General features: G+C 40.0%; 1 protein-coding gene across 2 annotated transcripts in view; it reads right to left on the minus strand.

Moving 5' to 3' along the window:
* The window catches only part of AGAP1 (ArfGAP with GTPase domain, ankyrin repeat and PH domain 1), a 394096-nt gene that overhangs the window by 101161 nt on the left and 265922 nt on the right, over positions 1 to 27013 (minus strand). The window contains exon 12 of one of the 2 annotated variants that reach the window (XM_010577895.1): positions 14225 to 14386. The exons of the other annotated variant lie outside the window; for it this stretch is intronic. Coding sequence (XP_010576197.1) covers positions 14225 to 14386 — 162 coding nt within the window. The remainder of the gene's footprint in view (positions 1 to 14224; positions 14387 to 27013) is intronic. 2 annotated transcript variants of the gene reach the window in all.

Here is a 27013-nt window from a genome sequence, read left to right on the forward strand (position 1 = left end):
AAGTTATTTGAGGCCATTTTAAAATATGCAGTAGCTCACTCCCTGCCCAGGAACAACAAGTGACACTTGGTAACCAAACCCCTTAAGTTATCAAGAGATGGGATATTAAAAAACCCAACCACTCTGTTGTTAGCACAGTGATTTTTCTTTATAGGTGCATGACACATGGGATAAGACAAAGATTCTGCTTGTTCAAATCTGACCCTCATTTGCTAGAAATTACAAAACAACAACAAAAAAGCCAATGCAGCTTTTATTCCAGAAAGCAAGTCCCATGCCCGCCTCTCCCCTAGATGCATTTTGTAATCACAGTTGTAAGAGAAATTCTTTTCAATTATGACAAATTCTGGTAGAAGAAACAAGAGGCAGAAAGGAAGAAGTATGTTGTCTACAACTACAACCCAGAATTATGAGACGGAACATTAAATGAAAAACGAAACCAACCAATCCTTCTCAGAAGAGTCTCAAGGGCTGTGCTGTTGTACTGCGGTTTATTTGCCATTTCAAACACATTTGATATCCTCTCGCAATATTACGATGTTTGTAAAAGGTAATATTCCACACAAGTCCCACTTCTTATCTTTTTATTGTTTTATTGTTGGAAGCCGCGTGGACAACTCCATTTGTGTCCTCTAAGGATGTCGCGAGAGTCCTCCTAGATTTGAAAAGGGTTAGAAATCCAATTCAAACCCAGCCTGTGATGCCTCGGTGTCCCTAGCACAGTACAATGACTAACTTGCATCCCAAACGCCCAAACATCCGTACTGAGCACGTCCGATATTAAAACTGAAGTAATTTCTCCTTCACCACTTGCAGTGCCCGCACAGCAAAGCTGCAGAAGATACCAGCCCAGGAACCAAGGAGGTGAAGAAAATTAGGGACAATAAGGAGGCATGAGTGCCCCAGGCCAGGGTAAAAGGGCTAGTGGTGCGAAAAGCATGAGGAAAGGAGGCAACGTATAAGGTGCCGGAATAGCACAGCATAAAGGATGAGATACAAAAATCCGAGAGCGGAGCTTCATCTTTGGCCCACTGTTCCTATTCTCTCTCATACGCACACAACCCTCTCTCCTGTGTAACCATCTGCAGCGGAAACAAGAGTATTCTGACCTCTTCTATCTTCATGTCTTTTGATTTATTTCATATTTTTGTCAAATCACCTATTTACAAAAACTTGAAACAAACTCAACAGGTGACACTATTCTCCACAGACCAAAGTCGAGCTTGATCCGGTTTACATTTTCCTTGCATCTTCTTGTTAAAATTTTCCAACAGGCTTTCAAAGTAAAATTAGACTTTTTTGTCAAGCCCAGCTCCCGAATGCAGCCTTATTCTCAAGTGGCTGGAGATTGATTAATTTGGGTTTTTGATTTGCCGAAGTGACAAGAAGTCAGACGTTACAAAAGCAGGACCGGTGAATGGGATCAATTAAAGAGCAGAAGCAGCAACACAATTAATAGCACCAGGTTCAAGGGGAAAAAGAAAGTGCTGATGACGAAAACAACAGCAACAGCTCTGACTGCAGCAGGAATCTTTGCCGCGACCCAAGGAAGGATGAATCCAAAGAGGGTGTTTCAGAACTTTTACTATGCCATTAGTGTTGAAATGAAATAAGGCAAAGATGTCGGTAGCTGGACTGAATAATAAAAAAAATAGCTGGACACTTTCATCTTCCACACATGTGTTTTAAATAGAGGCGAAAAAAGCAATCCTTTTATTTAAACAGGGGAAGCAATAGACTAAAACCATCTGTAGTTGTATTTCAGACCCATTTCCCCAAGCTGAGATTTTTCTGGCTGTGAAATCCAATGCTCTACAGCTTCCCTTTACAGCTATTACCATAAATGTTCTATCAAGTTCTTTATATTCCTCCTCTGCCTCAGACCGAAGTTAAAGGGATGCTGCAATTGCACAATGACTGCAGAAGGCTGGAGTCAGGCACCGATGTACAGGACTGACATTAAAATCCTGTCAAAACTGCAGCTTGGCAGAAATCTGCAGATGATAATAAACACTCATGAGTGGGGGAGAAGGGGTGGCACGAGATTACAGCCTGCAGAAAAAAAAAAAGGCAAATATTTTTAAAGTACACGGAGCTTATATCCTTGGTAGGAATTAGGCTCATCCGGTCATCGTTTAGCTGAATTCAGCTTGGACACTCAAGCTATCGAGGGCTTAAATTAACCTGCTGCACTGAATGAAATTAAAAGGAAGCTCTGAGCAGAACCGGGGGATGGAGATGAAAGAGCCTCAGGAGTATTCTCTTTCCACGGTGTCTACCATTTTTCCAGCCTTATGCCTAGAGCCTGTAAATCACAAAGCTATCCTGTCATGTACAGAAAGCCCCACTGAATGCCCAAGTTACTGGCTCCTTCCCTCTAATAGCAATTTCAATTAAATAAGAAAACCAAAGCTTCCTTCTTGACAAAAAAAGATCTCCCTGCTTTTGGAGGGTCTGGCTTTTGATACATGGTAGTACGCCTCAAGCGAAGCAGACCTGAAGGCATGTTTGGCATGACAGGATCGTTTCCACTCGGCAGCCTAATAAGCCACTTTGTGACAAGCGAGGGACATCATCCACAGACTTGCGAAAGAAAGTCAGTCTCATGACAGTAAAGCACAGATATCGGAAGGACTGGCTTCAATAATTTCAGAGATAGTAAGACCCTTGTTACAATCTCCCTTATCTAAAGGAAAGACAAAGTTACCTCTAGCTCATTTCTTACTAACACGCAATATCTGGCTGTCTTAAAGGAAGCATGAAAGCAAAAATGCAATATAATGTTTAAAAAAAGCCCACAAAAGTACATTGCTCGCTACATTTTCCCTCCTAAGGAGCAACATGTTACAATGCTAGCAATACACCATCCTGCTCCCTAGAAATCAAAGTATTGCAAGCAAGAAAAGAAGCAACCGTATCCTGCTAACTCCCTTTCAAAGCCATCTTATGAAGTAAGCTCCTTGTATCACAGAAGGAATTTACCATCTGACACAAGGAGAGGAAACATCTACTCCTAAGCGACCCTCCTGTGTTGCCGATACGGTGACAAGCAAAATAAAGACTAACTGTATTTTAGAGGACGTGCAAGCCTTAGAACATGAACTGGGAACAAGATGCTAATCTCTCCTCTGCACATCTTGCCTAAAGCAGGTTTAGGTCAGGGGCAATGATGATATAAACTACTCCCTGAGTTAACAGAGTTTGCTAATTTATCTCATCCCCCATTACACAGGTGCATCTTTGCACTTGCCTACTTCGTACTGTAGGCTGAAAATGCCCTGTGGAAAGATCAAGCATGACAAGTTGTTTGAATATGTAAGGACAACAAACTAGAAAGAGATGCAAAGTCTCAGATATTGTAGGATGCCACCACATCCCAAGGCAAACTAACTTCATGGCTCCCGCTGAACAGATCTACAGTCTAGATGAATAAGGGATGTCTCTAATTCTTCTGGCATAACGTTCTCACTAGGCAGCATCAGATCTGTTGAGAAGATGTGATTCTTACATGGTGTCACCCTGAATTGCTACAAACTAGGTGTATGATGCTACAGGCATTGCTTCTCCAGCCATCAACTGTATACAAAACAGAAAGCTGAGGAATATTACAGAAGGCAGCCAGTTATGGGGATTCATTTCAGGTAACTAGTTCTTAGCCACCCCATGGAGGAGAAAGAAGATGGATGGTCCTTCTGAAGACAAATCATATGGCTGCAGAATGGTTTCAGGGCAGTATCTTCTGGTCTGATTCCAGGCCATGTGTTGGTTAGTCTATCCCCCACTTTTGAAGCCACGTAGATCATCAGACACCTCAAGAATAGTTACCAGCTGCGGCATGCTGGACCTAGCGAACCCATCAAGCCCATCCCAACTAATGTTGATTTGCAGAAAAATAAACACTAGGGGCACCGCTGAAAGAATAGATCTTGGATGAACGAGATACGCCATGATCAAGTACACACAACATTTTGTGGCAAATACTGTTTTATATCATTGGTCAAAATGATATGCATAGTAAACTCACCTTAATTAAACAGAGAGGGTCAGAGCTCCGCCCTGATCTAGCGATCAGCATTGTCTTCTAATTGCAAACAAAACTCATTTAACAATATTTTGCTTTGAAACAGAGCCTTGAGGTCTCAAGGCACTTGGAGAATAATGAACCTATGCCTTACTGAATAATTTCCTACTAAAATATTTACCTTGTATTTCAAGATAGGCAAAATAAGACAGAAAGGAAGAACTGACTCTCTTCAAAGAAATGCTCAGAGCCAGAAAGATGTCTCTTGTCTCTACTCTTGTATTTTAACCTTCAGTCTGTATAACCTGTGGATAACTTCAAGCATCAAACCCACTCACTGGTAATTGAGAAGACGACAGGAAACTCTCCACTGTCAGTCCACAAGACTTCAGTGACAAGCCCTAATACCAGTGTTTTGGAAAAAATCAAGAGACTTTCACTATTAACATTTTCCAATTAAACCTGAATAACTGCTGTATAGCAAACAGGCAGTTAATTGCATCATGCTAGGTAGGAAAGGGCTAAGGCTTTCCTGGTAACGTATGCCACAAGCACCAGCGTCAGAAAGGAAAAGAAATAATGGAAGCAAGACCAAGGATACTCTTCATCAAAGGCAAAATGACCCATTTTCCTATTACAGAAACCTGTAGCTGAAAAGTAAAGCTCTTAACATAAAGCTATGTCTTTGCTACCTTTTGTAGGTGTCAGGTGACATAACTGTCATTGACAAACTTTTTTTTACTTTTAGATTTAATCAAGCACTCTTTCTAGCTCTTACCAGCTTTTCTGAGGTTTTAGACAAGCAAAGTCAGGGCCCTTCTTTTGCCCTCACAAAATCCATGCATCAGAAGAGCCACTCGCCTAGAGCAACTTGTAAACTGGATACTCCTCATCGACCTGGACTGTGGGTGGTGCACATGATCGCTGAATTAAGGAACGATATCAACTGTAACAAATGAAGGGCCCAGAGACTTGAAAGGAGATGCTCTTCCACCTGCGGGAAGGCCAGGTCTCTGTGCTTCAGCTGTCCCCCAACAATCAGCAGGTTGTGAAAGAGTTGCGTATCGGATTTAACAGAGGCTTCTTTCACTCCTTGAACTGTATATGCTGTGAAGAAGCTTTGAAGTGTTGGATTCCATAGGTAACATATACACAACGTCCCTGTACCCCACACTCTGTGATCTGGACTGGAAAGAAACCGAGCCTGCAAACAGACATGCTTGATGAGACTACCGCTCTCATGTTAATTGGAACAGAAACTTCATTAAACCAGGGAAGAAATAAAAGCATCGTCTGTGTTTCTTGCACACATTTTGTCCAGATCCTGGCAAAACAAAGCAGTGTGCTTCTGGACATACATTAAACAAGAAATCTAATTATTACAAGCATCTATTTGAAATTCCAAAGTATGGACATAAAAAGAAGAAATTAACTCAGGACTTACTCCAATGATAGCTATACATGAGCTTTCTCAACTATGTGTTTAAAACATTACTAAACTTTATCTAAATTTAGAATCTATATTATTGTTATATAAATTTAGATTATTAAAATTTGGATTAAAAGATTAAGAAAAAGAAAAGTGTACTTATCTGGGAGGCTTACTCATTTCCCTCCTTAAGTCTTACTTATAAGGTCCTTAAATATTGAATGCATTGGGCTTATGAAATTTTTAAGCCACAGTATTTGAATCAGAAGATTTTATAAAGTGTCACAGTTTGCTCTTGCAGTATTATGTCTTTCCTGTGTGTTTAGTTGAGAACGTGTCTCAATTTATATTATTCTCTGTAAACACAATCTTATTTTTCAAAGTTCATAAACTCCTGTAGAATATTGCGTGAACCCATCTCGTGTACTTCTTTCCTTGCAATTATAATTTATCAAGATACATCACTCCTGAATGCATACAGGCATCCTCACATCAAATACAGCTCTTCAGCTTTTAATAGCTAGTGCCAGAAGATCCGTCCTTCTGCTGCTGCTGGATGCAGTCAATGTGTTGATGTCTCGGCCACTATTTAAGCAGTCTAAGACCACAGGTCACATTTACTTCTGAGATACGGGGAAAAAAAAAATCACAGCTGATCCTCTCTCTCAAACTATCTGGTGACTGACTTGCCAAGAAACATCACAGCAAAGCTCATTCCAAACTGCAAACATTTAAGATTAAAGCAAACTTGAACTACAAACATTAAAAAAAAAAATCTTTGAAAGATTAAAATATCTTTTTATACAAATGAGATTACAGGATGACCTCCCCGATGAAGAATTCACTTTGTACAGTGGCGCAATCATCTTCAATATTAACCCTTCCATTTTGACAGATACTCATATAGAAACAGAGAACAGAATATATTTTACAGACTTCTAAGCACTGTATCTGTCAAATGTCAAGCATCTGAGCTACAGAGAACCAGCTTGCAGCTGAAGTTAGACCAGGAGACAGCTATGGAGATAGAGAGAAAGAGAGATAGAGAGAGAGACAGATATTTTAAAACACAACCTGAAGTTAAAAGTGCCCCCTGTTTCTAGTGATATCAGTGCTGGGTATCCACTCCCCTTACTTGCGAAGTACTGACTTTCAGCGGTGGTTAAATACCACAAGCAGTGTACTGCAACACACTGACCCTGTGCCTGAAAGGTCAGGAATGGAGAGCGTCTCCTAGACACGAGTTTCAAGACCTGATAAAGAGAACATTCACTATTCTCAGTATCCTGTCAGGCTAAAGTTTAAGCTCCATAATAAAGTGCTTCGGTTTGAGTTTGTTTTTTTTTTAAATTTTCTCATGAGTGCAGACAAACGGAGAAGGTGTGACAGCCAAACCCAGCTACAGGCAGAAAAAGCACTGATTTATTGAACACTGCTAGACAATCAAGTCAGGTTAATCAACATCAGTAACAAGAAAAAAATCTTTTTTTCCTTATTGTAAGGAACATGCCATACGCTTTCCTATTTCAGTTTAAATTTTAAGCAAAACTAAAAGCAAAATATGCATTTAAGCCTCCATAAGTAAACATCAGGAAAAACCAAAGCTTTATAGTTCCACTCAAAAAGTTAATTTAGTCACATAAACAATTTACTGACAGACATTTGGCACTTTAGGCTGTGAACAAGATTAAGATGAGCACGAGGTTGCCAATGTCAAATTATCTGAAGATGGAAACTCACATTTCTTGCCATTTTGGAACCAAGTGCAGAATTTAATTGCTGAATGCAGTAACTCTTTATATTTTAAGCAGGGGGAGGGGGACAGCAGAAAGAAGAGCATGTTAAACAAGAAAAACAGATGGGTTTCTGGAGAACTGCAGAACTGTAAAAATCCATATAATATAGCTCAGGATTTAAACAGCAGGACTAGGTAAATACCGAAGTACTTAGCTGAAACTCAGCAAAGTTGTGCAGAAATGCCCACGTACCAAATCATCTCCTTAAACCAACATCGCGACCCAGCTCAGTTTAAGTCTCAAAGGCTTACTGGTGCCATCTCCCCCCTCCACCACGGACACAAACTGAAGAACCGCTTTCATATCTTTCATTCTTTTAACTCATCATGAAGTAATGTGTTCTCTGCCGGATGCGAAGTCCGGTGGGACCATATGGCAATGGCTCATCTACACTTTGGTGTTCATTGAACTGCAACCCACAGCCTGGATGACCTGGTGGGAAGCATACTGAAAGCAGTAAGCAAGCCAACAGCGTTTGAACCCATACTGCACAGAGGTAGCAGATTGCAGAGGTTTTGCCCCTTGATTATTTTTTTTCAGCTTGGCATGTTGGGCAGAATTTCAGGAACACGTCCCAGCGCTCTTCATTTGTATGACAGGACAGGTTTTACCCATCATTTTGGCAACAAACACACACCCAGAGAACACAAGGTAAGTGCCTGCATTTTGTGAACCTGGTAGGAACTTCCCTAATCAATCTTAAAGTTTCCCATTCAATTGAGATTTTTATGGTCTACAATATGGAATGGGTAAGCATTGGGTCCTACCGCTTCTGGATGCTAACACATTCCTAAAAAACCACAGGCAGAAAGCATCATTTAGTTTAATGCTCTGAAACCCTTTCCAGAGAACTTATCCTTATGCCAACACCATTTTGGAGACAAATGGGATGCCCACACCTCAGAAACACCACCTTTGCTCTCTCCATCTGCCTTCAAGCTCAGGTAGGGTGCAGACAACATGATGCTTTCCTGACTAATGCTCAAGCTGTCAGACAGTGATCGGATTTCTTTGCTGACCTACTCTTTCTAGCTGAGCACTGAAATGATATGGCTTCCTTCTGCTTTAAGAAGTTCTAGAAACCAGTGTGAAACACCACCACTTCTAGTGTCTTATTTAAGTATCAGGCAGCCTTTGGTATCCTCCTCTTCAGCATACTGCAGTGGAAAAATGATGAATGACACAACTATGAGAATAATATAGCAGAACATCTAGCTGCAAATATCTTTTTTTCCATGAGAGCATCAAGATCTTTACCTCATATACTTTATGGTGAGGATCTAGAAGGAGATACAGAATGCTCACAGACAATGAAATTTGCACAAGTGAAAACTGCTGAAATTATAGTCTAAATGAGATGGTGCTGGCAGACTGCTTGCAATTTGTCAAATTTCATTAATTATGAAAACATGATAAGGATATTCCTGTACTCTTTCTTAAGAAAGAGGCGCAGCAACTCATAATTTGCTTTGAAACCAAGGATGAAGTTCGAGACCAATTTATTATTCTAAGGAACTTATTTGTCACCCCACACACAACCATTGCTCTGCCCTGCATGCCTTACATTATTTTTGGGAACCACAGGTTGTAAAAGTGCATCTCCCCCTGTGTAAATTAAAATCAGTCTGAAATTTGAAGTCCTGCAGGATAGTTCTTGCCATGCATTATTAGCCACAAGGAAGGTACTACAGCAATTCTGAGAAAGTATCAGTTTCTTGACTGAGTAAAGGCATAGACACTATGCTGGTGGGAGTCCAGCTACCTAGGACGTTGTTGCATAGAATTTCTTAATAGTTCTGGTTGACTGGGCTACTTCAGTTAAAAGCTTGTCAAAGACGTCAACTAAATTTTAATAGTGGAAGGTTTTGAGTATGCAACCTCACGCTGAAAGGGGATCATTTTCCAGGAATTGCTAGAAAGTAGTACTTTATAACCCAAGTTTCCTCAAGGTATGCTAGGCTTTTTAGAAAGCAAAGGCAATAATAAGTTGTTGTTAGCAGAGTTTACCCTGCTGAACTGACAAAGTTTCCCTCTGGAACTATTTGCCAGAAGCAATCTGTCTGTTGATCACAAAAGGGTATAAAAAGTACATCAGTGTTCCCTTTTCCTTCCTTTTCTTAAAGACAATGTAAACTACTTGCACATACACTGTCTTACACATGGCAAATTTTACAGTATTAAATATTTGCAACTGCAGAAAATCCCAGAGTAGCTCTAGAGCAGCTAGAAAAAAAAGAGGAGAAAATTACCTTATATTTGTTTTTGAGTAATGATTTCCTTCTTCAAAAAGGAGGAAAAAGCTCTTCCAACCTAAACCATCTATACACACTTACCACAAACTTTTCTGAAATTCTGTAAATCTATTTGAAATTATGTAATTTATCCTAGTCAAGAACTTGCCTCTTGAATTCCAACAACTCTAAATGATGTTTTCTGGTTCACTTTTGAAAGGAAAGTGTTATGACTGTCAGAGGCAAGTTGAACCATTTTCTTTTTCAACGTATAGCAGAAGACTTCATTGTTTAATCATTCCAAGTGCTTACGACAAGAAAAGTAAGGCAAGTTGTAAGGTCTGCATTAATATAAACATTCTGATGACCTCTCATACCCCATGGCACTGTGAGAACTCAATTTTACATTAATAAACCCTAACACCAAACTGTTAGAAACTCAAAAGACACCAGGTATTACAACTTACATAAATTATAGCTGAGATCAAATGGCCCATACAAGCAATTGTATAGTGATAAAGCCTAAGTGGATGATATTTAAACAGATATTTGATTTACAGCAGAATTTTATATCATGCTAGAACTCAAATGACAATTTACAAGTCCAGAGGAAAGAAATCCCTGTCCCATGCAAACTACTGTTTGCAGCTCTGTTTCAGAACAGCTAAATATTGTAACTTTAAGGAAGAAATTCCTCCCTCTAATAGTCTCAGGACACAGACTTAGAAGCCAAATTATAAAACCTGACATTTAAAAAGAATGAACAAACTACTACTTCATCCCCAGGTAGGAAATAACATCCTCAGTCTTCTGTGAGTTAAGTCTCATGAATCTAATCTTTGTAATATAGCTGGCTGTGGTTTCTTCCATCAAAAGAAAGCTCTGATGTGAAGTTTAAGGATCTGTCTCTCAAGTTCTTTAGCAATGTACAGATAGTGAAGACTGTAGAACAGACAGCACCATCTCTTATTAGTAGCAGCAACACCACTAGTTAATATTAATCTGTGTTCCATCAGAAAAAACTGTGTTTCATACTCAAGTTTGAGATGCCTCACAACAGTACTCCTGGCCAGCTTTTCCTTGATTCCTCAAAATGGTCCTGCTTTTCCTAGCTAAGAAAACTTGCAGAAGAAAAAGAAGGTTTGAAATAAAATGAGCCAAATTTGCAGAGGAGGAATCACGCAGATATGCACTCTTGAGCCAAACTTCCAACACCTGCACAGGTTACGAATGGCTCCCCTGAGACCAGACAACCCTCTTATTCCCCAGCAGCAAACAACTATAGATAATTCTGGGTGAAAAAAAAATGATCCATCAAGGAAAAGATTTATCAAAGAAAAAAAATCACAGGCTTCCAATGCGATCCAGGAAAACCTCTCAGCCAATAGCTGCAGCAGCAGTAATTGTTCTAATTCTATCAATAAAGCTAAGCTGCTCCTTCATCGACTGCAAACACCAATTTCTTTCATGGAGGATTACAAGTTGATGTTCATGGTCTCGCTACCGCCATTAGGGTGATAAACAGTTTAAACTACATCAGGATCTGACATGTAGATCAATTCTGGGTCCATAAAGAATCTACACAAGAGGTTCCCGGACAGGGATTTACTGCCCCCAGTTTTTATTCTCTCTTGCTGCTAAAATTACTTCTGTCAAGTACTTACAAGAGTAAGAAAAAAAATGTAAAAAGAATTAATTTTTCAAGTGCTGCTGGAACAGTCTTTTTAAATTTCTGGGTTTTTAAGGCAAATATGTGACTGCATTCAAAATTATGCTGAACAGCAGGTGGTATTTAGCTAAATAGTGAGCCAGTCACACGATCCGCTCACTATCAAGCAGACAGCAATTTGAAACACTGAACTAAGCTGTCTAGATTTTCTCCGAGGGCAGTCACAGGCTTCATGTTACCAGTGCCAAATTATATTAGACATTTAATTTTAAACCTCAGGTACTTAAATGTAAAACCTTACAACAGTAATAGTCATAAAGCAGTGGGGCATTCCATTTCAGAGAATGGATTTTTCTATTTTTCCCCTTTAATTTAACCAGCACCTCCTGTTTTGTGGCTCTGCCCACTACAAAGTAATTTATCTAATTAGGAGATGTTCACAGCTGCTTGAAAGACAGAAGCCCCAGGAAACCAAAGGTCTGGTTCGGAAGACTTTGAAAAGTTCTCCGGAGCCACACAAAGTATTAATTTAATGTGAAAAAAAGGTGCAGAGAAAAATTGAATCCCAATATGTTATTTTGTCTACAATAAAACCATGTGACAATAAGCAGGCATATTCTCTAGTACATTGGCATTTGAATTCCAAAAGATGCTTAGCTTCTCGCTATACCTGCTGCTTTCACAGTATTATCTTTTTATGACTAAAATTCAAAAATCTTTTAATGGAGAAAAAACCCCCTGAAATTAAAAAGGGTTTTTCATGCGTCAACTTGCCAACATAAAGGACATATCTATGAGCTTACCAAAAGATGATACACTGATAGCAGTGAATTATTCTTGAGGTTTTGTAGCAGTTTTATCACAATACTTCTGTTTCTGCTGACCCTTAGTTGCCTAAAACTCCAATTTTTCCCACATATTTATAAAAACCCCAACCTTTTTTTTTTTGAATTAGAACCTCTGCAAGAAATTATTCAATTCAAGCTTATTCAGAAGCACCCACCAGTCATCTGCATTTTTTGAATAAATATTTCATAGATAATGCTAGCTGTCATCTCTTTTGATCCAGAAGTAATCACATATGAACATCAAGTCAGAAAAAGGTACTGCACATACTTGGGAGTAGAGAGCTTGTGTAGGAGAAAAGGTTCCCTTCACCAGGAATTTAAAACTAGCTGAAGTGCAGCCTCAGCAACAAAAGACAAGTCCAGCAAATATCTCGAAAATAGAAACAGCATTACAAAGTAAAGGGGAAGGGAAAAGGTAGGAATTTAGGTTATATTTCTACTTTTGAACATATTAATTATGTGCCACTTTTAGGAACTCATTGAATTCTGCATTTTGAAGATTTTCCTCTACTGCAGCCTCCATTGTCACATCTGGCACTAAGGAGCACGGGGACGGCATCTGCTCACCTGTTGGTAGGTATGGCAAGGTGTAAAGGACCAGAGACTACATCTTGACTTTCACTTGCCTCCCTTCTAGGGTAAACATACAATATTCTCCAACTTTTTTTTGAAAAGCTACAGTATAAAAGAAGGGTGCAAAAAGCCACAACTTTGGTATAACCTTTTAAAAGGAAAGTAGAATTGGGGTGGATTAAAATGATGAAGCAGCTTGGGAAAAGGAGAGAGAAATATACAGCCTTAACCGTGAAACCGGTTCAGTCTAAAGGAATCCATGTAGGGCACTGCTGATTGCCATAAAAGACTAACCAGTTTCCAAAGGAAGGGGTGAGTTGGGTGGACACAGAAGAGAACAGCACTGAAACATTTTATCATGCTGCTTAGCAGGATCTCTGGCTGTCACCAAGGCTGAAATAAAGGGTGCTTGCTTTAGAAAATTCTTGGCCAAAGTCCGTATCATTTTGATGCAAATATCACGCTCCTGAAGATGTTTTCCACAAGTTTAGAGCTCCAGAAATGTATGTGCTTCAGCAGCTATGAACTTGAGAGCTAATGCCACTCAGAGCCCTCAGTGAGTATGATTTTAAACCCTCTGTTCTCATAAGGTGGCACTGAAAAGCTGTCCAAAGCTGCTTAAAAACCCAGAGCTAGCATCAGGGCTATACTCAGATTCAAACCTTATACAGAGATATATATATATACACACACACACACATATATACATATACAGGCATGTGAAATAGTTTTCATACTCCTATAACTCTCACTATTTAGGGATAGCCATCAGAAACAGCTTTTTCTCCCCCTTCTCCTGTCCTGTTTACAATTTACCCCCCCACTATCTATATTCTCAAGTTCTTCTCAGTTCTTTCTTCTTTCACACACTCACCTCCTTTCCCCCTCCGTTTCATGAACCTTCCATGGCTTCTCTAACTGCCTATGAAACCCCATGCTCCTGGACATGTGTGCTTCACCAGTATGAACCATCTCTGCAGCACACCACAACAGAAACACCCGAGTCCCAGCCCACCTGCCACAGCTGCTCCAAGGATGCTCTCGTTTGCGTAGTCAGCTACAGGTGAAGAGCATTTTATCTCTGTCCTTCTCCGGCACTCCGCTGAGGCCTGATGCACCATTTTGTTACCAAATATCATGCATACTCTTTAAGAACAACAATCCCTGTCTCACTGTTACAATCTAATCATTGCAAAACACCATCTGGAATAGTGTTTGCTCCTTTTAATACTGTTAAATGCTCCACAGAGAAAACACTACTACTATGCCAGTAGTGTGCATACATTAAAGCAAGAGCACAGCTGAGAAAGGACACGCCAATGAAAAGATCTGGAGGATAATTTACTGCTAATACCTACCACACAGAGTAAGACAATAAGAATATCAAGTGAACAACCTACATTACGTACCTGAAATTAAAATTAAGCAGTATTATAATTACATTCGCTCTTCCTGCTGAAAAAGTATTGCATTGATCTGTTCTCTTTTACCTAATTTTTCCTTTTTCTCTCAGATGCTAGAAGTTTGGCTTCCAACAGAGCATCTGGGTGAACATCAGGTTGTGGCTTTTTTTTTTTTTCTCTGTTTCAAAAAGCAAACCACCAAATTCCCCCTTCACCCCAAAGCAGATAAACCCCCCCAGCTCCAGGTTTCTTACCACTGCTAATGCCAGAGTTTGCAATGACTGTTGCCTCACTCCACTGATCTGCACTGGAGACCGAATAAGAGCGCTGATGCATACCATCCGGACGACTGTTGAAGGAGACTAGACTGATCCCACTTGCCATCTGAGACACAGATGTGCTAGTAGTCACGTTCCCTAGACATAAATGGAAAACAAATTGTGTCAATAGAGAAGACAAAATTGATTTGCATGAAGGTGGATGGGTGCATCTTAACAGAGCAGAAGAGATTACTTAACCAACACAGAAAACCAACACAGCCATCCCTGAAACTGAAGACAACGGTCCTGCGACCAGCTTGGGGCACAGCAGATTTCAGCAGCTCACTCAAATCCAGCTAGGAACTTCTGACAAAAGAGCCTAAATTCTTAAGATTTCACCTCCTTCTGTTCATTCATTTTCTGGAAAACACAATCCTCCACAAATTTGCTACCAGTCGCGTTTTGTAGAGGTTCTCCACTTGTCACAGGTACAGCACAAAAGACAGACTGCACAGAAAATAACATTTATTCCTGAAAACCACTGTTCACACAAGCAACCGAGATAAGACAACTAAGTCAACTCAAAGAGTTTAAAACAATCTCCTTCTAAATAATATTGCACATAAGTATGTCCCCCAAGTCAAGCCAAGAACACAGTGATGGGGAACAAATAACTACTAGCATTGCGAGACCAAGCAAAAACAACTTATTTGGATTTTTAATCCTAAAACAATAGCATGACACAAAGCACACAACAGAGGCTTGTTCCACTGACTGCAAATACCATTCTCATGTCTTGTCCCACTGCAATGTGCCCATCGCAACTCTAACTGAAGGCCTACTACACAAAAGGTGAGATACAAAGAATAGCCTTAGCCAATAAACACTAGAAACATTTTTAGTATTTTCATGATCAGTGAGGTCTAAGACAATAAAATGCTGGGAGGTGTGCATGAGGGGGAGCAACAGGGACAGGTTTCTCGCCATAAAACAGAAGTGTGATCTGGTTGAATAAATTTTAGAGTCAAAACAATTAAAACATTTCCAGAAACTCAGATTTCTGATGGTATTACAACTTGATATGGGCCAAAGTCTGCTCTACAGTTTTTGTTTCTGAGCACGTTTTACTCCATTCCTAGCACAGGACTTGCATATTATAAAGATACAGAGATTTTACAATGCTACTTTTCATTCCTTGTGGCAGGCTCTTGAAAGGTACCCCATAGGTCTTCTATGGATTTAAGAATACTCTTTACAAACACATATAAGGGGAAAGAAACAGACACAATTTTATAAAACACCCTAACACTTTGCATTTCCATTGCACCTTCTACTGATGAGTTCAGAAAAATTAATGAATTAATTTTCAATGCTCCTGTGAGGTTGTTAATTATCTGCTATCATTTCCCCCATTTTTCAGAGGTTAAATGACCCAGGGCCACAAAGGAAGATTGTGGCAGACTGGAAAATAAAACCCAGATCTCCTGACTCCCAGTTCTATCATTATGTCTTTTCCCAGAGCAGCCTTTGGGAAGACAGCAGCGCTTAGTGAACTACTTTGTGTTTATTAGGGTTGGCATAATTGTCCCTTTCTCTCCTCTTTCCCAAGACTAAATCTCATCTTTAGTCCTTAACACAGATCCATCACTACAGTATCTGTCCACCTGAGTCTTGAACATACTTACTCAGTCTCAAGAACTTCTGCATGGCAATCTCTACTTTGTAGACATGAAATACATACAGAAAAACTAATTTGCTCAATTGTGCAAAGTCTAAGGTGGATTTTGGAACCATATTGAGACCTCCCAAGGCACTGCTTTAGCTACTGGCGCATAATTCCTCTCTAATCACCTTCCTTGGGCAATCCTTTTGTCCAGAATAATTCCATAATCAGACCATCATCTGCCAAACTGTTGAAAAAATTCATGCCTCCAACAACTGGTCCTCTTCAGGACATTGTGCACTTGACCCCACCAACTGAGAGCAATTTGTTAATGCCAGTATTTTAGCACCTTCTAAAGACATCTTCCAAAGAAATGTTCAGCAAAGAAATCAGGCCTACAGAAATAAAGGTATGAAGCAGAGGATCAAACTATAGCTCAGCATCTTAAAGTCACAATAGAAAATGGAAACGCTAGCTGATGCTGCATTTATTTTGAAGTCTCCTAAAAGAAACACCTCCTTCCAAATGAACTTCTGAGATGCTGTTGATGCTCACTTTGAAATAACCTTTTCCTCCAGTTTTCACAATCCAGAAAAACTGTGAACATTAATAAATTATTTTGATGATACACCAAATTAAAGGGAGTGGCTGACATGAATGACAGAGCTTGAGACCAAATGGACTCTAGAAACTTGAGATTTAGGCCAACGCAAACACCATGTGGTTCACCAAGGTGAAGTCCTAAGCTCTGCTCCTGGGGCAGAACAACCTGTTGTAGCAGCAGAGGCTGGGGACCAATTAGTTGAGTAGCAGCACTGCTACGAAGGACTCAAGAGTCAACAATGGATGCCAGAATGTGTGTTAACACTGTACTCGACACAAATCACAAGCTGGGCACACCATGACAGACATCTGGAAACACTGTGCTTGGTTCTGGGTCCCTCACTTCAGAAGGATTGTTGGGAAATGGGAAAAGAGCCAACAAAGAACTGCCAAGACAGTCAAAAAGTCTTTGTTTTTGCTGTAGCACCTTTCTGGGCACCTTTAGATTATTACTGGCAAATGGCTTTGGAAACAACTTATTTTTTCCACAACCATCTACCCTGCCAGACTCAAGAGAAATGCCACAAAAGCACACTTTTAGCCATCTTTCACTCTGCACCTAGTAAAATAGGAAGCTACATGTGATGAATTCCTGCAAGAACATCTTCATAACAAAGATCATGAAGGAGAAAACTGGTATGTGAAAGCTGAGATGGAGCATTTCCTAGGTATCATGGGAAAATGGAAACAATTACTGGACATCTTTGCCTGGATGACACATCCCCATTACTCTGTGCTGGGTGGCTGAGTTGCAGAGAGCGGCAATATTTGTATGTTGATGTCTTCTGCCTAGTTCACAGATTTCTGAACAGAAATGTCCAGTCACTTTCTAACCATGATGCAAAAACAAAACCTTAAAAAAATAGTATCAAGACTTCTACATCATCATGTCAGCCACAAAAGCTTTGCTTTCACCTTAATACCATCTTACGAAACTCCACACCCCACATTATGACATTAACCTGTTGAGGAAGTGACTTATTCTGCAAACCAGGATTTTTCTTTCACTTGACATTTCTGAAAGGTATGGCCTGCTAGGAAGAAATAGGTGCCATGTCCCATCATGTAATACTTTACTGATCAATGATGCAACCCAACTCAGCTCCGCCTTTTCTATTGCCGTAGTCTGATAACCCTGTTACCTGCAACCCTTGCGATAACATTTATTCAAGGTTAAATTCCACTTTGTTCACATGCTGTAAGGTCTTCATGATATATCAGACCATGCAAGACAGAATCCATGGGTAGATATCAGAAGGGCTAGACTAGAGAAAACAGTCTGCCCTTTCCTCTCCCCATCCTGAATGCATTCAGCTCTAGCACAAACTTGTTACAACCTTATTTAAAAATCATTATTTCCCAATCCATTGTTAATTTTTCCACTTCTCAGTCTAATTGCAGCATGCCCAGGACAAGTATTCCACCACCCCAGTAGGCACTAATGCCATCACACCAAAACAAGGACTACTGGAAGTCAACTGCTGTTCTTGCACACTTTGTATGATGCACAAAGCTTCTACAAAACAATCCTACGGCTTTTCCCATCTATAACAGGCAAACCCCAATCCAGACCTCCACAGAGCAATTGTCCTTTATTTTTGCTCAAGGATAAAGCCTTAACAGCAGAAATCATCTCAGTCTTTTAGCAGATAAGTGAGAGACAGTTAAAAAGAGGAGGCCAGCATTACTCACTGAAAAGTAAACCCTGTATATTGGGTTAGGCACATGAAAAGCCTTTATGTCAAGATCCCACAAGCAATGCCTTGATGCATTCTGCATCTGTTGTCTCTGCCATCTGTACGTGTATACACACACATATGTATATCTATCTATACGTAGACAGATAGATACATATCTCAATATTAACATGAAATCCATAGCCAGCTACCTGGCCCACTCTGGAGTTGTAAAAGAGTGCCTCTTCAAATACATCATATATGCATCAGCTGGTTGCTTAAGTTGATTAGCAGGGGGCAGTTAAATTACTATGCTAATCCATGTATTCTCAGCACTGTTTCCTTGATATGGATATGTGTATATGCTTACTGGGAAGCCTTGATTAGTTCAAGCTTCAATGTGTCAAAGGCTCCAGATTCTTTCCAAAGAATAATTTTAGCTGTACTCACATCCCTAAAGTGTGGGAGCTGATTTGAAAAGGTACTTACCTCTACCATATGCTATTTTTCTTTAAACAATTTGCATTTCAAAGTGAGTATGGCATTTATATTTGAATGAATATCAGTATGTTGCCAGAACTGGTCTCAAATGAGCAAAAAAAGATGCTGGTCTCCTATTGAACAAAAATGTTTTCATCTACCAAAGGAGCATCAAAGGAAGAGTTCCTCTTTCTAGCTTGACAGCTTTATTAAAACTATCTTTTCAGATATTATAAAATACCCCATTATGATCACGCTTACAAAACGTTCAAACAATTAAGCTCTACAAAAACCATCCAAATTAAGATTCAAGATAATTTCTAGGTTTGGTCAACGCTCAGCAGAAGCGCCTCTGAGAAAAGTGAGCGTGCTCACACAAAGTCCAATTTATATATCCATCTATTCAGTGTAAATAGCCGCCAACAGCAAAGATGAGGTAATGACAAGAGACTCAGCATAAGAGGAATTAAGCAGAGGAGTGCATGCCTGTGTGTACGTATGTACATATTAAGAGGCTGATGGAAACACACACACTGGGGGCAGAACGTGTCCTCATTTCCTATGCACAGAGGGACTCACTTCGGCTTGTCATACACAGTTCTTTCAGATTTACGAAACAACAGACCATAAATGCAACATCAGATTACAATACTTAGAAACATTATGAAAATAACAAAAATTTATACAAACACAGAACCATACAAGATGTTAAGTGCGCACCTAGTCAGTAAAACCCAAAAGATAAAGACACTGTGTATTAAAAAAATTTCAATAAAATATACAATAAATAAGGTTTAACATAAATGTTATCTTAAATATATGCAGTAACCTGCCCAACTGAAAAATAAACTGTTCAGGGTTTTTGTCGTGTTGCTCTTGTAATGGCACAGTAGGGTAGACAGCATTTTAGCAATTCCTCTTTTGCTGTATTTTAACTTAACAAAAATAATATAGTGAATCATCACTGGGCAGCACAGGTTATTTTAACAGACACATCACTTTAAACTAAGCCTTCATCAACGATGCCACCCACTAATTACAAATGCAGAATGAATTACAAATGCAAATTCACAACTATACCCTAAGAAGTGAGATACAAGTGACTTAAATACATGGAGGTGGTCTCCATTTCCTGCTGCAGAGACATTTGTGATCTCTCCCAAACAAATCACTTAGTTACAAGAAGTTACATTCAGGAGTGCAACTAATATACTCTTGAATTTATGAGATAAGCAGGCATTCCATGAGTCGTGAAGCAGAACTATATTTTTCCATGAAGCGGCTGCGTCTGAGACCTGCAGAGAGCGGCTGCACAGAAGCACAGAAAGACTGAATCAGATGAACTACAGCCTACTGCTATGCTTTCACCATGGCCATGTTCTATTTGTGTTAGGCTCTTCATGTTCATGACGAGTTTCTCTTCCAAAAAAAGAAATAAACCTCTTAAGGCCAGAGGGCTGCGCTCACCAGCTGTTAGAACTAATGAAAAATACATTAGAGTTGTGGGTCAGGAAATCCTGACTCTTGATATCAGAGGGTTAATTGTTTCAAATCATGTTGGGTCAATTTATGTTGCAGGAATACTGCCTATTCTTGAAATGCCCTCTAATTCAGTAAAAGGCACTGTCAAGTAGATTAGATTGGCTGTTGGGGTCGCCAGTTCAAAACCCATACCCAACACTGCTCCCTGAAGTTTCTTCAGGAATTAGGGTGCAAGAGGAAAGTGAGAGAGGCCACTTTGCTAGTTGCAAAAAGATGAAAAGCATTCCCTTCCCCTTTCCTCAATTCTGCATTATGTTCAGGAATTAATTCCCAGAGTTGTGCAGAAATGTTTCCAGTGGACAAACCTTTCCTAAGAAGCGGCTGACCATCCAAGCTGTGCCACTTTCTACTTTGCCTATAAATGTGAATGTTGGGACAACTCCTGCTTTAGCTGAGGAAAATTTGGGAATGGCTCTTCTGGTTTCCATCAGTTTGCTGCCTCAGATCCCAGCATCCATCTTTTACGGATGAATCCTCCTTCCCTTGCCAAGGCTGGAGATCATGCCCTGCACTGAGATCTGGGAAAACTGCTACTTACAGCTCCTTGACTTTCCAATTGAGCAGAGTAAGTCCGCCTGGGGAAGGAAGGTGTTGCCCAGGTGTCAGAGCACAGTCTGGCCATGTTCTCAGGAAGATCAGCTGTGGGACCAGGGCTGGAGGGCTCCAACTTCCATAACCAGGTTCCTGAGTGGGGTTATTGATGGGGGAAAATCCACTGAAGTATTGCTATGGATTCTGTTTTGATCTGACGGCACTGTGCAAACAGCACATCATTTCTGCCTTGGGCTTATCAGGGACCTAAAATAACTTGAGGTTACCCATACATGGAACGAGAGAGAGAAACGACAGTATCTTTCCAAAACACCAGTATTGAAACTCTCCTTCAATACACTGACAATCATTTTTCAATACTATAGCAGACAACTTGCTTATGCGTTTTACTTATTTTTAAGATTTTTTTCAGAAGCATTTATTTACTGAACAAATTTCCTAAGGATAAGCAGCTATTAATAGAGGAAGACCTTCCATCTCGCAGCCTGGCAGGGCAGTCTCTGCAAACCGGGCTTGATTAGTAGTGTACAAACCGAGAAGGGTCAATACTAATGAACAAACAAGGCAATGCCAAGAAATATCCTGGCAGTGAAGGACACGGTGCTGGGAGTATAACGAGAAAAGCTATTATTCTCAGAGCATGCCAAACCAACACAGCAAGTGTGGAGGAAAATTAAGTCATCAGAGGAGACATCTCTTCTAAAAGAAAGTTAAACTCAAGATCTTCACCAAGGGCTTCTGCTTAAGATCCCAGAATATTTATTCTGCTGGGATCAAAGTGTGATTTTCTTTCCCAGCAGGCATATTACTGTTTTTTCAGTAGTTTTAACAAATAACAGACTAAATAAGGTATGCTTCGCTTTCTGGGCAAGTCCTGATGGAGGTTACCTGCTTGTTAAGGGACTGCATCTTTAAGACCCAGAGGTGAGCATTTTACACCGGCAAATGCTCTACTTTGTATTGCTGTCATTTGGTTAGCGATTGTGAATTTAACTTTGCAAAAATAACAGTGCAAAATAAAATAATTCCAAGGTATTACGCATGTAAAGCGAAGCATGTGTAGGGGGCTGAGGCAAAAGATGTAAAATGCTTCCTAATCCCTTTGACTGTCTGTGGAAGTTATTAATAATGAAACTGGAGAGGGGGTGGGAGGTGGGGGTCTTACCTGCGTGTTGGATCTACATCGAAAACTGGTGAGATTAGCCGAACTAACTTTGGGAGCTTTCCATAAGCCTACAAACCTCTTCAAACCCTGTGAGTTGCAACCAGAGCCTCTTCGGGATGGGGAGGGATGACTGCTGGTATTCAAATATCCTTCAGACTTAAGAAAATGGAACAAAGAAACTTTATTTTCGAAAAAGAGACAATAGATACGAATGCGATATGACTTTTTTTTTTTTTATAGCTATTGCCACTGTAACAGCAGCTAAGTGAATGCATGTCTGCAGTGTGAGCAGTTTTGATAAACAGCCTCTGCGGGCCACACAACGGGGATAATGTATCCTTAAGTACTGCCAATGAGCTGCCATTCTGCACAGCCAATTACTTCTGTGCGTCTGTCACTCAAAGGAAAAATGACTGAGCCCATTAGATCAAACCTTTGTCACTGTTCCTAATGCACTCTTAGGCCTCATTAATCTGAGGGAGCAGCAACACAGCCGCCGGTGCCTCATTGCCTCCCCCACAACAGGCCCACGTGAATCTTCTCATCTCTCCCCCAAGTGCACCACGTTAATCAAGCTCTCCTTATTACCCCGGTCCCTGTCACGGCGGAGAGCGCTCTCTCTCTTAAATGCTCTCATTATGGTCCATCTTTAGAGCCGGCTGAGTGGAAAAAAAAAAAAAAAAAAAAAAAAAAAAAAAAAAGAGCCAGAGAGAAAGAGAAGAGGAAAAAGCAAGTCCGATCACATTAATATTCATGACAATAATTAGTATTCTAGGTCACTGAATATTCATGCTATTAGTTTGGTTTTTTATGGGTTTGCTGGATGTCCTGATTGCTGGAGTGTGGAGGAAAACAGCATGGTTGGGACTTTAGATGTCAACGGCAGTTCAATACTCAAAACACATTTGTGAATTTTTTTCCCCTTTTGGTAAATCAGCTTCAACCCTCCTGATGGCTTTAATATTTTAAAATCACTGGGGGAAAAAGAATGAGCAATTCTGCAAAGGTCTTAACAGCCAACCGGTTAGTATTACGACGTGTAACCATCAAAAATTGGTGAGATTGCATTGGGTGGACAAGACAGATCTGTGATTTTATTCAGGATACGGCGCAACAGAGGCATGAAAATCAACCAGAGTGAAACAGGCACAGGCTGAGCAGCACTGACTGCATCTTGTCCGGCATCTACAGTCATCCACCTGAAGCTTCATGACACATTTCTTAGGCTTTATCTACCTACTCATCATTAGAGATGGGCACCATTTGGCCACCTCAGGAAAGAATCCTAAGACAGTTTGTCACTTCCTCCTTTCTCTAAAGCAAAAATCTAAGCAAATGCTTTTATCAAATAATTATTTCATTGACGCTAATACTTGCCCTGCTCCTTTTTTCCCCACTGTTAAGGAATATAGGGTACTAACAGTGATAGTTTATTTCTCTCTAGTTCTGGAAAGAACAAATCCTAGTCCAACTGAACTGGAAGAGATGACCTTGAGGGATCCCCCTCTAGTGGGATGAAAGGGAAATCTCTGATGCACTTAAAATTGGGCTTTTTTTCCTTTGAAATGAGCAAACTGACAACTTCTCCTTTCATTTGCTACAGCCGTATATCACTGAACTAACAGCAAACCCAACCAAATGGAAAATTGACTTGGGTGATTAATGACAAAAGTGAATCACAAACTTGTATTTGTGATCTGTGGCAAAACCATAAAACTCACGCTCAAGTTGAAGCGCAGAAAACGTTTCACGTTAAGGCAAGTCATTTCACATACCACATTAGACTACAAAATTAGTAGCAAATAACTACCAACTACCAACCTCTGGCCTCATGGGAACTCCACCAGATAAAATCTGGCACTGTCAAGTCACACACTGCTCCAGTACACAACCTCAGTCACCTACAAGTAAGGAGTTCAGAGCAGATTCAAGAATTTAGGACTCAGTTCTGCATTTATTTGTGAAGGCACCCAAGATCTATAGGCTTTGGAGCAACTGCCTATGCTCTTGGCTTGATACACATTTTTACTCATCGTCAGCCTGATTGTAACATCCAAATCCTCACAGTAACCTCCAATTAAAAAAAGATTATCACATTATCTACAAAAATACTGACGAATTCAGCATACTTCAGATGGAGACTTGAATTCACAACGCACCACAACAGAGGAGTGATCCTACCCAGAGTTTTCCATCATGCTTCCCCTCCTGCATATGGCACACCACACTTCAGAGGATAGTGGCTCTCGGTACCGGACTCAGCAGCTATTAATTCAGACACTGTGGAAAATGGCTACCCAATGTGACAGGTAGGTCTGTAGACATAAGTTAGGCTTAAAAGGTAAAAGGTAAAAAAAAAATGCAGTAGTTAAAGAACAGAATTATTAGACAGGTACTAGAATCTGAAGACACCATGTCAGAAATCTTACTTTGAAGGTATACCAGTCTAATTGAAACACCAATTCTCTACCTTTTTAAAAGAAAAATCTGGAAGGCAGTCCATTCCAACTCAGCCTGATTCCAAGCACTTCAGTGTAAAATAAGACTACTTAATGACTACTGCATTGATTTGATAGATGATCACAATTAATAACAGATAGAAAACTCACATTTATAAAAATGTGAAGATGCCGTTCTTATAACATGTCTGAAATGTCACATACGGTTAGCAGATAACAACCTTTAGCATACTTAACGATGGCTATGTAGCTAAGACATTTTAGGATACTTCACATACTGTACAGTCACTATTGTAAGTAAATTTAATAGCACCAAATTATTTAAATGAAGTGTTAATCAGGAAACAATTTATCTCTACACCATAAGCTATTTTTAGATGTGAACTTTCTACATCAGTGGTTCTTGCTGCAGCACAGGCTTTGGGTTGTTTGTAGAGGAGAAGAAATAAATGACTCCTGGGAGAGATTTCAGGAATAAGTTCACCTTCAGGTCAACCAGCTCAAATCCAACCCAACTTGGGAGTAATTGAAACCTGGACTCACTCCTGCTCCAAGTCAGCAAGAACTGAGTCAGCTTCTAAAAGGCACAGAGACTTGGCCAGTGGCTGATTTACAGGACTGCTGGCCCTTATGACATTGCCGCATTATGCTACCAACTATTAGATAGAGTTTGAACTGAGCAAGTCTGCAAGTTACCCTATTCTGAAGTACTTCCATCTGAGATGCATCAACAGAATGATGTTCACTGCCATGTAAATTTAATTTAAATTTACAAGTTACTCAAGCATCATTCAACAACTTTGATTTAAGACACCACAAAAATAACATTAGATTAAAGGGAACAAACTTCCATTTCCCCCAACTAAGAGATTTCTACCAAGTTAGCATACAAGTATGAGCACCTTTCATAAAGCCACAGCTAAAACTCTGTTATTTAAAGCCTGTATATAACAAAACTAAAACAACCCCCCCACCCCTCTGTATTGCTTGGGAGAAGCAGCCACACAAAATCCCAATTCTTACAGGATAAACCCCAAATTGCACCTCCAAGAACCCAAGAAAGCCCAGAGACCAGCTTTCAACTTTTAAAGTGTCATGGCAAAACTTCTAGGAGAGAAAAGTCAACCTTTTTCCAGGTAAGGTGTCTTGCAACAGCAGAAACGGCCTTACCTTCTACTCGTTTGTCTGGTTTTTGACAGGGTACAGAAAATACTCCTTTTTCCCCACTCTGTTTCACTTCCAGTTTGGTCACTGTCCTACCAGGACTATACACATCAAGGGAAAAGTATTTTTCCCAGCTCTTGTGTCAGTGTGGAAGCCCAGCAGGAAAGAGTCATCTTGAGTTATTTTTCTTCATATATTCTCATATAGGTTTGGGGGGTTTTTTTGTTTGTTTTTGTTTGTTTTTTCTTTTTCTCTCTCTGAAACAGAAACTCTCAAGAAGGACTGGAACTTGGCTTTTGTTGTTAAGATGATTATTTCCCAGAGATATCTGCTTCCAGATGTTTGGGACAAACACATTTACAAATCAAGATAGCTGTCACTGAGATACGGTTATTTTATGTCTGTTTATCAGACAGTCTTTAAAACCAGAAAAACAATCTTGTTCAGACAAGAAGTGCCACAAAGCATGACTAAATTCATTGTGGTAGGAATGAGATGCTTTTAAACTTTTCCTTCTTCATGTGACATCTACATCGATTGGATTGAACAGAAAAAACTTTCACTTACTGCTTGGCTGTTATAAATCATATTACCAAATAAGTAAGTATACCCCTCTTGAATTCACAACATCACCCTGATTAGCCTAATTCCTTCTATTCTTCTCATAGTAATGCTATGGAAAGAGCCTTGGGAAAGTTCTTCACCACCCTTAAGCATGTGGGAGAAAGAGACTGAGCACGTTTGATGCAAACGATCACTTAGGTCCAAGAAGGCTTTAGAGAGCGAAGGTGATAAGAAGAAAGAAGAGCTCAAGCTGCCCTACTGCCTCACAGACCATGGTGGGCATTAGAAGAGAAGTTGAATGAAGTTTTGAACTCTCTTCTGGACGGCGTGTTATGTCTTCTAGCAGCAAGCACTGCCTTGCAGAGACACAAGGTACCAGTGATCATGCCTGCAGAAATCAAGTGGGAGCTAGGAGATAAAAGCTATCCCCAAAGTGTTTCTTCTGAGATGCCTGCTCTTACTCCCTGACCCAAGTTATCCCAAGTCTGCCCACGTGCTATCCCTGACACCTATGCTGAAGGGTACCAGTCCGAGATGGCATCCCCATGGCACCTATTTTACAACCCACCAGTTCATAGGCAAGACGCTTTGCCTTTGCTTCCCTATCAGACCAGCCGATGTGCTGGCATCTACCCAAAATACAAGAAATTCCACTAAGAGACAGAGAAAACTATCTGTTGGGCATTCATGAAAGAATGAATTTAAAACATGTCAGTCATAGGCAATCAAATAGTCATCTAATACATATATTTATCTGCAAAGTTGGCACTGAAATCCATACCTAAGGAGCAGCTTCTGAACAGTGTTTAATAGCACAGCCTTGATGTCTTCAAATGAAGATATCATTTAAGATAAACACTATTTGACTGTTTCAACAATACAAATGCATTGACTTTTTTGGTTTTGATGTTTGAA

This window comes from Haliaeetus leucocephalus, unplaced genomic scaffold (genome assembly GCF_000737465.1).
Source record: "Haliaeetus leucocephalus isolate CR32 unplaced genomic scaffold, Haliaeetus_leucocephalus-4.0 Scaffold587, whole genome shotgun sequence".
NCBI classification, from domain to species: domain Eukaryota; kingdom Metazoa; phylum Chordata; class Aves; order Accipitriformes; family Accipitridae; genus Haliaeetus; species Haliaeetus leucocephalus.